The 10,863-nt window shown below is 41.3% G+C and overlaps 1 protein-coding gene across 6 annotated transcripts; it reads right to left on the bottom strand.

Moving 5' to 3' along the window:
* Positions 1-1,420: 1,420 nt before the first annotated feature.
* Positions 1,421-7,928, bottom strand: C2H8orf88 (chromosome 2 C8orf88 homolog). 6 transcript variants are annotated; one of them, XM_015855957.3, is made up of 6 exons: positions 7,822-7,928; positions 6,814-6,906; positions 5,994-6,070; positions 3,489-3,570; positions 2,640-2,746; positions 1,421-1,692 (listed from the first exon to the last, which is right to left on the bottom strand). In XM_015855957.3, exons 1-6 carry the CDS (start codon positions 7,910-7,912, stop codon positions 1,654-1,656), a joined length of 489 nt encoding a protein of 162 aa, XP_015711443.2. In that variant the 5' UTR covers positions 7,913-7,928; the 3' UTR covers positions 1,421-1,653. The 6 variants fall into 6 exon arrangements, with proteins under 6 accessions (XP_015711443.2, XP_015711446.1, XP_085393360.1 ...); XM_015855960.3 differs by lacking the exon at positions 7,822-7,928 and adding an exon at positions 7,539-7,801; XM_085537234.1 differs by lacking the exon at positions 7,822-7,928 and adding an exon at positions 7,539-7,801 and having other exon boundaries at positions 6,814-6,901.
* Between the last annotated feature and the right edge of the window lie 2,935 nt (positions 7,929-10,863).

Below are 10,863 nucleotides of genomic sequence, written 5' to 3'. Positions count from 1 at the left end.
TTTTTTTACTCTGCCACAACATCCATCTGGTGTACTCTGTATTTTCTCGTCGCTACTGATCTAGCAATGAAAATAATGCACATGACACTGCTTCAAGCTGAACTGGTACTGAAAACTGACACTGTACAGTCAGGTTTATTATGTTTTTTTAGTTCTAAGAAATTATCTGCTTAAAGGTGCTGTTGCAGAGAAAGTCATTCTAATAGATGCCACCTATTCTCCTCATAGAAAATCACCACTTGTTTGCTAGTAAACAATCACTTGCATGAATCATAAAAAACGTTGTGTATCACTCAAGTTTTGAAATATGGAAATACAATGAAATTGTGTCCGACACATTATGGGGGAAAAAATTAACCAAACTCAAAAACTCCCAGATGTAGAACAAGCACATACACAAAGATTTTTTCAACATTGGTTACTGTGTGAGGTTTATGTGGCAAGATTTTAGTAGTACAGATGGCTTCTACGAGCAAACAGCTACCCCATGTCAGATAAGAGTCAGCTCCAGGTGGCTCTGAAAGGGATCTACTGATGGCCAAAGCTGAGCCATGCACAATAGCAGCTGGGAAATACGAGTGAGAAATGTGAGAAAAATAGGCCTGCAACCACTGTCATCAGTGCAGGAGGAGCTCCAGAGGCTGAGCAGGAGTTTCTTGAAGCCCAGAAGCTTTTGCCTATGGTGGAACTTCTGCAGCCCATGGTGCAACACAGAGCAGGTTTCCACATGCAGCCCACAGAGAACCCACAGCACAGCAGGGAGATGCAGTTTGAAGGAGGCTGCAGCCCACAGAGGGCCCCTGCAAGAGCAGGCTCCAGGGCCAGAGCTGCAGTCATGGAGCAGAGCCCATGGTGGAGCAGGAGGCCTGAGGGTGCTGCTGCCAGTGGGGCTTTGTGCTGGAACAGTCTGCTCCTGAACAATGGGCCCCATGGTACAGAGCCATATTTGAGCAGTACACGGAGAGCTGCAGCCTTTGGGAAACCACCCAAGAAGGATCTATTCAGAAAGGACAACAGCCGGTAGGCAGGATGCCACGCTGGAGCAGGGCAGTGTGACAAGGAAGGAACTGCAGTGACAAAGCATTATGGACTGACTGCAGCTCGCATTCCTCTGCGCTGCCCTGAGGAAGGTAGAAGAGAGTGGATGTAGGGGAGGGAAGGGTGTGCCTGCTTTTGTTTCTCACTTCTCTAGTCCGTTAGCAATAGGTAATAAATTAAATTAATCTCCCTGTGCTAAGTCTGCTTTGCCCACAGCAGTAATTTGGGAGTGATGTCTCTTGTCCCTTAACCCACCCCAATCTCACAGTATTCAAGAAAGGAACAAAGAACAGGCCTTAGTCAAGTACTGGTTTAAAGTTTATAGTCAAACAGCAATGCTATGTAACACAGCCTACTCAAAGAAAACAACAACCACCACCAGTCACACCAAACTAAAATGATTTATTTTCACTGCAATTGTACTACCATCTCAGGTACTACAAAGTAGTTTTGCCTTCTGAAGCATTCAGGAAATTACAGATAGAAATAGGTATTTCTACTGACTTCGTAAGCTCCTGTGTTCACGTGTAGGCACCCAAGTACCTTTAAAAATCTTGAATGTCTACATTATACATACTCCTTCACTGATGGATTTCTCATCTTCCAAGCTATCTTTCACTTCTTGCATATGTCAGCAAAAGGGTTGCTGTTTTCCTGTAAGACAAGCCCTCAAGTTACTTCAGTGACAAGAGATCGCTTAAACCAAGTTTCCACAGGTCTGCTTATAAGCCTTTCCTACCAACATGGAGCAAAGACTTTAAAAGCAGACACTATAATCAGTAACATAATCTTATATCTAAAAACAATATAATGCTGCACTTATGCCTTCCTGCATATACAGACTGCATTTTGCAGATGCATGGATGAGGAATAATGATAACACAAACTACATTAAGTTCATTAATACACTTTTTATAGTAAACACCTCTCCTATGAGGACAGGCTGAGGGAGCTGGGCTTGTTCAGCCTGGAGAAGAGAAGGTTGCGGGGTGACCTCATTGCAGCCTTTCAATACCTGAAGGGAACTTACACCCAGGAGGGGAGTAAACTCTTCAAAAGGGCTGACAATAGGAGGACTAGGGGAAATGGATCCAAGTTGAAGGAGGGAAGATTTAGGTTGGATGTTAGGGGGAAGTTCTTCACTAGGAGAGTGGTTAGGCCCTGGAACAGGCTGCCCAGGGAGGTTGTGGATGCCCCATCCTTGAAGGCATTCAAGGCCAGGTTGGACGGGGCCCTGGGCAACCTGATCTAGTAAATGTGTATGTTTGGTGGCCCTGCCAGGCAGGGGGGTTGGAGCTTCATGATCCTTGAGGTTCCTTCCAACCTGGTTCATTCTGTGATTCTGTGTGACACTGATGCACAAACACTGAAATCACAAACACTGTCCAAGCCAAACCCTTCAAGATTATTCTCTTTGATTTTGAATAGGCAAAGCAGGAATTACACTGCACTATGATTTCATGTAGACTCTACATTTGGAAAGCTTTCATTGCCTTAGCAGGCTAGTCTGAAGAAAAATGTTACTATCAAATGGCTAACATAAACCTCTGTGCTTTTTCCATTTTTTTTATAGCTTCCCTTGAAATTAAAAACACACTTACTGGCTTTTCAAGTACAATTGGATGATCAGGCAGAAACTCTGGCTTCTTTTGAGAGAGAGAAACGCTTGAAAGCTCCAAGAGGAAATCTCTGCTGTATTTGATCCTTTCTGTAAATACACACCATTAAGCTCAATGTTGATGTCTAATGCTCCCAAGCTGAGAATGCAGAGATCTGATGTGTCTTCTTATTAAAGAGGGACTTACTTAATTGTAGCAAGGGACATGGTTTAGTGGGGAAATATTGGTGGACTAGATGATCTTGGAGGTTTTTTCCAACCTCAGTAATTCAATGATTCTAGACAGATATTCAGCTTTTATATACAAATCAGTATTAAAAACCTTACTAATTTCAGTCTGATCTTGTGCACTTTTAGTAAATTACAGAGCAACTCACCTTAATTTTATCACATTGACTTAGTAAATACAGTAGACTATTCCAAGCTATTAAAGATTTGGTGTTTTTTTTTAATACAAAAGAATACAAAAAGTGAATCCAATTTTAATGCTATGGACTCCCTGTAATTTGTTCAACAAGGAAATGCCACTGATTGATCCTGGAACTAGTCTCTTAGTAACTCACACAAAAGTGGCAACTCTACAAGACAAATAAAACTTCTATCTCTTCAATCTACCACTGGAGGCTTCCCAGCTTATTTGTGACAAACATTTACACTTACATGGAATGTTATGTGAAAAACAGTAATGTTTCACTCTGCTCTGATGTGTTATAGGAAAGAAACAAAATCCTCAAATAACAATAATAATTAAAAAAAACCGATATGTAGCCCACACCCCTTCAAAATTCATTTGTCTTCTACCTAGAAAACACAAACCTGCTCACAGTGTTACCTTTTTTTGCATCCAGCTCCTGTTTGGGTTGAAGAGGCACTGTGTTTTGAGTTAAGATCTTCATTTCAGTCACTTCAGATAACTAAAATAGGGAGCAAAACTGTTAATAGGAATAGGGGTCAAGTAAAACGTCCAAGAGATTTCACTTTATTTTGTAAAACATTTGTTACTACTGGTTATGTATAATAAGGGAACAGTTCAACTACCTGTAGAGCAGTACAGGTAAGCATTAGAAGGAACATGCATATTTGAAACAGCAATCATTTAGTCAGGATTTCACAGTGCTACTGCTGGTTTTTAGAAACAACACAATTATCTCCTTCTCCTTTACCTAACCTAAACAATGCCAGAATCTGGAGAATAATATGAGGAGAACAAAAGACTTTCCTTAACATGGAATGAGAGACTTGGATTCCCACACTTTATGATTTAGTGGAGGGTTGTTAGGGTAGTATGGTCAGGTTGCAGTTGGTCTTGATGCTCTTTAAGGTCTTGTTCAACCTGAGCAATTCTATGATTCCATGATTCTATGAAATGTTTCATAAGCATCAAGACCCAAGATTTATACTGAGTTCCAACTGGCTAATAAAACACTGACATCAGTATTTTTGAAATTATGAAAGCAGTTCCCCCCCAAGATTTGTTTTGGTTCCTGAAAAGTTACACAGGGGTTTGGCCAAGGAATTTTAATCTTATTCTGAGGCAAATGGGGAAGGCAGGGGAGAACTGAGGAAGCAGGAAAGACTGGAGGTTTTGGAAAGCACTTCTTTTAAAACACGAGATAAAAGAACCCCCCCCAAAACCTTACTGAACATCATGTATACCACTACATCTTAAACTTCTCTCCATTGATTGTTCATTCTAAGATAGATCTACCAAGCCCCCTACAAACAGAAATATATATATATATATATATATAAAATTCTCTCACGTTCTCTCAAATAATTACATTTGTAAAAGCAGGAGAGATTTATTTTCTTGAAAGAGATAGCAGCCAGCACTTCATATTTTAACTGCACCACTAGCTTTCATGGGATGCTAAGCACGTTGCAGTGAGAGATAAGAATTATGAAATGGTAAAATACTTCCAGTGCTACCCTGCTCAGACTTCCACTTTCTGGGGCTGACAGTTACCTTGTCCTGATTTGTCTAAAATTTCCAGAAGGGGGGAAAAAAGATCTAGGGATTTAGGAGGATTAAATTAAGAGAGTCATGCGCTAATTCTAACTGCTTTCTGATGTCTGAACAGTCATGGCAAATCGTAGCTATTAAAAAGCTCCTCTCAAGTACAGCAAAGGAAGGTGTATTAGCACGTTTTCAAAGCCACCACAATTTACAGTGATGTGTGAGACTAGGAGAGTGGTTAGGCCCTGGAACAGGCTGCCCAGGGAGGTTGTGGATGCCCCGTCCTTGGAGGTGTTCAAGACCAGGTTGGACGGGGCCCTGGGCAACCTGATCTAGTAAATGTGTATGTTTGGTGGCCCTGACAGGCAGGGGGGTTGGAACTACATGATCCTTGAGGTCTCTTCCAACCCGGGTCATTCTGTGATTCTGTGAGACTCTGTGACCACAACATTTCTTCCTGCACCACTGGCATCACAGCACTATGCCAACTGCCTTCTAATCCAATTCACAGTTTGCATGGTTTTCAATTCAAAATCTAAATACTGGAGAATCACCACATGCAAAAACAGTCATTTACATGCTCGCATCTGAAATGTATTTAAGAGAACGGAATTAATATATAAAGAACAGTTCTAGAGCAGCACGTGTAGTTTTGAAACTCATTTTTACATTACACTTAAGCTATAAGTTAGAACTGACTGCTGGAGCCTTGACAAGCCTTTCCTTCTATATTATTTAGATGAGGAAGCAGACTCAGCACTCTCCAGATCTTTTCTTTCAAAAGTGTTTTGTATATCATGAAGGACTAAAAAGAATATTTCGCTTTAAATTATTCACTGTGCAAAATCCAGGAGAAGCTCTATCTGGACTCTCAGGCACTTATACTCCCTGAACATCATCCTGCCAGTAACAAAGGAAAAGGTAATTTCACAACTAGGACTTCTTGCCAGTAGCAGCTGTAGAGAAGGCTCGAGCTTCAGTACTACCTCGTGAACACCTGAACATTTTCCATTGGCTATGTGTCTCAACTAATGTTTTTAATCAGTTAATTTTTAATTTTTTTTAACAATCATTTAAATTTTAAATCGGGTTGTTCACATACAGCGTGGAACCAACCATAGTTTGGTTTTCTTCCTCTCTGCAAAATGGAAACACTGCTAATGTTGTCTTAACAAAATACCTCCATTATTATACATCCAATTGGAAACTCACACTTCTTTTTGACACTTCTAGTTAATAACACCCAGATTTAAGGACAGCGTTAGCTGGAAATACCACTTTTCATTGGGAAACACAAAGGTTCCACTAAACTTCATATCAAGGCATGCTGTAAAACATACCTTCATCAGGTTTGTCATCTCATATCTACTCAGTACTCACCCAGTCAACGTTACTCTGCAAACATACTTGAGCACTGTTAGGTAATTCAGTTTGAAAGTTGAAAGCAACTTCTGATGCTGGTGAAAATCAGAGAAAACATTAAAATAAAAGTACTGTAAATGTAATCTGCAGTTTTACTTTGTGGTGCTTATCTCCTGGGCACTGCTGAAATTCAACAGCAAAGAGATTATACGGGAATTTATTCGCACATAAACTCTAACTCACCATAGGACCAATTTTCCATTTCTTCCATGAATTTTAACACAATATGAAAAATTACGTAGTTTCTTTCTGCATTGGTGATGCTGGCACTGTTTCCCTGGCCAACGCAGATTTCCAACTTATGAACAGCTTCAGTAATGTAATAACCAGAATGCATAAACAGGTTGAAAAAACAAACAAACAATATGTACACCTGATATAAATGCTGCATTTGGTGGAATGGTTTGCTTTGTTTTTTCACTAACTTGTACAAAGGCTTGGTAACAACACAGTAAAACTGAACAGAAATCTGTTCAACAAATTATGCACTTTTAATGTTTTTAACAGAAGTAGTCAACTAACCCAAGAAGCCAAATTTAACAGAGAGTCCTGATCCTACAGGCCTGATTCCTACAGTTTGCCAGAATTACAGATACAAAACCAGAAAACCTGACATAGTTTAAATTTAGATTTCACCATAGAGACGATGTAGAAAGACCAGAGCACAGCTGAACATCTGTGTATTTTGAATAAATTAATTTTAAGACTCTAATAAACCTTACATACCCTTCTTATCTCCTTAAAAGAAACTATAGTTTTGGCTTAGCGAGCTACTCACCTTGCTTAGAAGACAAATGGGACACAGGCAGTGCGGGTTGGAGGGATTTGCCAACAAACTGCTGAGCTCCCTTCAGCATTTTGAAGTGCTGCTCTTTAAAAAAATAAGTAGCAGGATAAATAAGCAAATATATTCACAGGGAACTGTCAAGTCTATGGGTTGAAACTACAGATGCTAACAAAACTAGGAATTCCCCTGTGTTACAACCTTCTCAACTCAAGATATGAAAAGGCTGAAAAGGTATAGACAAAACCAGCAATGAAAACTCCTGCAGAATGAACTGAGGCTGCTGACTTGGTAGATAGATTTCATTTTATCCAGATTAGAAATGCTTACTTAAGGCTATATTCTGGATACTAAATAAGCACATGGAACAATGCAGGACTGACATCTGCTGCGTTAAAAGGTAGAAAAACACAAGCCTTCCCCTATATCCTGATCAAAAATGACATACAGGTAGTTTCTAGAATGAAGAAAACATTTTTAGAATGCATTCTCCTGTAGATCAAAACAAGATCACGCTTAGCAAGGACAAACATCCCATTCTCCTCCTCACCCCAAAGGTGCCCACAAAACCACAGTCACAAAGCAAACAAGAAAACTAAGAGAGGGCAGTCTGGGGAGAGATCAACTTTGGTGTTAAAATAGCTCAACTTTGTTCTTTTTAAGTATTGTAGGTACAACGATGAGGCTACATGAAATCTTCACATGACACACAGCCTAACCTTCTCCGTTCATCCAGTATTCTGTCTTTGCGATATCAAGAAAAGAACAAGTCCGGCCTTAGCAGCTGAGGGCACTGCGTTACCACAGGGCAGCCGTATAAGCCGAGGCTTTCTCCTCACACAGCCCACTGCACAGCCCGGCCCAGCTCCCCTTCTCTCCCCCATACCCCGCAGCTCACCACCTCCTCCCGGCCCCCTGTAGGACATCGGGATCCCGCTGCCCACCTCCAACCGCTTCCCTGATGGCCGCCCGAGCCCCGCCCGCCCTCAGCCGGGCCCTCACCACAGCCGTTGAACGGTCGGTGAGCGCCTGCCCGGTGGGACTGTGTCCCGAGGTACCTCGTAGAGATACCCGCCCTAAAAAGTGCAGCCATGTTTGTTTGGGGCCTTAAAGCAGAAATAAGGAGAAAGTGAGTGATTTTTGTACACACCCGTGAGGTCTCCCCAGGTACAGTTTTCTCAATGAAGGAGAAAACCAGGAAGGAACTGGAAAGCAGCCCTGCCACAACCACACCGTGTGTGGCACCAGGGAGCAGCCAGCAGCTGCTCACTCACATATGGCAGTGTCCTGCTTTGGAATCAAAACGTGTTTAGCTTACAGCATAGGATCAGCTCCACTAACTCCCAAAGAGGCAGATCAGAATTTGCTGATGTTAGTTTCTTAGATTCCAGGTCATCACCTGATATGTAAGTGCACGTAAATATTATATGTCTGCTGCTACTCCACATCAGTTCCTGACAGGAAAGTCGATGGGTCAACCAAGATAAAGCTGCAGTTTTATTATTAATTCACTCATTCTAGTGTTTTTGCAGGTTTAGATATGCTAAGGATGAATTAAACAGTAAAAGCCTTACTGGTATATTTCACAAAGTCTGTTGGTTGGGCTGCTGCTGTTAATACACAAAAGAAGGATAAGAAGGTAGGAGCAGAAATGGGGTATGAAGAGGAGAGAAATTCAGTGTGCCAGATAATTTGACAGCTTGTTGTGTTCGGTCCCGCTGGGAAGATGGAAATATTAGTGCTAGTAATGGCTGTTTTTTGAGGCGCTGATCATCCCAGCAGGAATAGTTATCACCTCACACACTGCCACCCTGACTTGGCAGTACCAATAGTAGCAGTGAGGCCAGCTTTCTAATATCCTGGCACAGGCAGAGGGAGCACTGGACCACAGCCATTTCACAGAGACCAGCAACCTGCTGGCTTAAGCCACCACTCACTTCGCTTACAGAGAATCCTGCTTCTGACTGCGTTAAGTGGAAATAAAAGTTGCTTTGTCCGCTTTATCAGCTGCTTCCCAGTTTCCCTGGTGCTAGTTCCACTCTTGCAGAAATTTCTGCTTCGTTGGATGTTATTTATGTTCTTGCATTATGTGTTGATAGGCCAGTGATCTCTCAAAAACCTGGTACAAATTATTTGAAGAACCAACCAATATATAATTCTTAGTTAAGGACTTCTCAGAGTTGCCCTTTTGATTTCAGGAAGCTCAGCTGTGTATCTGTTGAAGGAACCAGCACATGGAGGGCACATCTCAGGTGCAGAGCTGTATTTTGATAGAATCACATTGGATAATGTGGAAGCAGATGCCATGTAACAGTTGATCCTAGAGAAGCAAAACTGCTAGATTGCAGTTAATGGCTTAACAGCCTTTGTGTATGCAGGAAGATCTTGATATTTTCTTCTAGAATATGGATATCTCTCTTGTTTGCTAATTTTGTACTAACAAAAGCTTATGACATTTTCTATTTGTGGTCCTGCGAATCTTCAACTATGAATGAATGAATGGATTAAAATTCATCCACATCTGTTGTTTCCAGAACAAAGTTTTGTAGTCTTTTGTGGTCTAGTAGTAGAGAAATTATCAGAATATATTTAGATATAGATAGATTTTGTGTATTTTTATATATGCAGAGGAAAAGAGACATAAGCATTTCATAGTTCATAATATCCTGGAAGAGTTCTATTTGCTTTGGGAGAATGGAATTTTAGAAATTGTGGCTTAATTTAGTGAAAATATTGCACTTATTTTTTTTTCCCCCCTTAGGTTTGGGCCAGAATTTCATCTGTTATTTGTATAGATTCCCTTTGAGCTTTTCCTATCTGATATATCTATCACAGCTTAATTAGAAGACCTTTTTACTTACAGATCTTAGTATCATAGAATAGAATGGTTTGGGTTGGAAGGGACCTCAAGGATCATGAAGCTCCAACCCCCTTGCTGCAGGCAGGGCCACCAACCTTCACATCTAATACTAGACCAGGTTGCCCAGAGCCCCATCCAACCAGGCCTTGAACACCTCCAGGGATGGGGCATACACAACCTCTCTGCGCAGCCTGTTCCAGCACCTCACCACTCTCATAGTAAAGAACTTCCCCCTAACATTCAACCTAAATCTTCCCTCCTTCAACTTAAAACCATTTCCCTTTGTCCTGCTGTTATCTGCCCTTTCAAAGAGTTTACTCCCCTCCTGTTTATAGGCTCCCTTTAGGGACTGGAAGGCTACAAAGCCTTCTCCAGGCCCTGTTCCCTCAGCCTGTCTTCATAGGGAAAGTGGAGTTAGTCTCTGAATTTTAAAAGAAACTTCGAGAGAAATCTGCTTATGTTCCAATAGTATGTAAAATTTTGTGCTCCAGTATTTCACTGATGGAAATTAGTTTTAGTTCTTACACTGACTGAGATTGCAGTCATAGCTTTTAATACCAGGAATTCAAATAACATAACTAAGACAGTTACTTTAGATTGAGGCTGTATAACGTGATTCAACAATTGCCACCCAACCCTGCACTGATAAATTAACATACAGTAAAATGGAGACAAAAGAGTCAAGACCAAGAGAATTATATATATAAACATCTGGCTGTGATACAAGGAATCCCTTTTTCAGCAGTTGTGCAAAAGCTTAGTTAATGTAAAAATTACAGCCATCAGAACAGAGTGTTCATATTTCTCAGGACTGAGATTATCTACTTATGTTACAGCTGTGGGGAAAAATAGTTATTAAAATTGTTGACAGTTTTCTTTACAGGCCGAGTAGGAAATACAGTTCCAACATAATAAAACGGTTACGTGGGAAGAGTGGTCCTTGAGAGCAGCTCGGCAGAAAAGGACCTGGGGGCCCTGATGGACGAAAGACTCAACATGAGCCAGCAGTGCGCTCTGGCAGCCCGGAAAGCAAATGGGATCCTGGGCTCCATTAGGAGAGGGGTGGTCAGCAGGGATAGGGAGGTGATTGTCCCTCTCTACTCGGCTCTTGTGAGGCCCCATCTGGAGTACTGTGTCCAGGTGTGGAGACCTAAGTACAAGAAAGACATAGAGATTTTGGAAAG

Source organism: Coturnix japonica, chromosome 2, assembly GCF_054131305.1.
Source record: "Coturnix japonica strain WE chromosome 2, WE-NBRP24, whole genome shotgun sequence".
NCBI lineage: Eukaryota > Metazoa > Chordata > Aves > Galliformes > Phasianidae > Coturnix > Coturnix japonica.
The sequence above is the reverse complement of the archived record's forward strand: the minus strand, read 5'-3'. Positions and strand labels throughout refer to the sequence as shown.

Excerpts from the sequence above, each read along its gene's own strand:
- C2H8orf88 (XM_015855957.3), bottom strand. The coding sequence starts at position 7,912 with ATGGCTGCACTTTTTAGGGCGGGTATCTCTACGAGGTACCTCGGGACA. Across the intron at positions 6,907-7,821 it reads CCGACCGTTCAACGGCTGTG|AGCAGCACTTCAAAATGCTG; the intron begins GTGAGGGCCCGG and ends ATTTTTTTAAAG. Across the intron at positions 1,693-2,639 it reads CAATTGTACTTGAAAAGCCA|GAAAACAGCAACCCTTTTGC; the intron begins GTAAGTGTGTTT and ends CTTGTCTTACAG.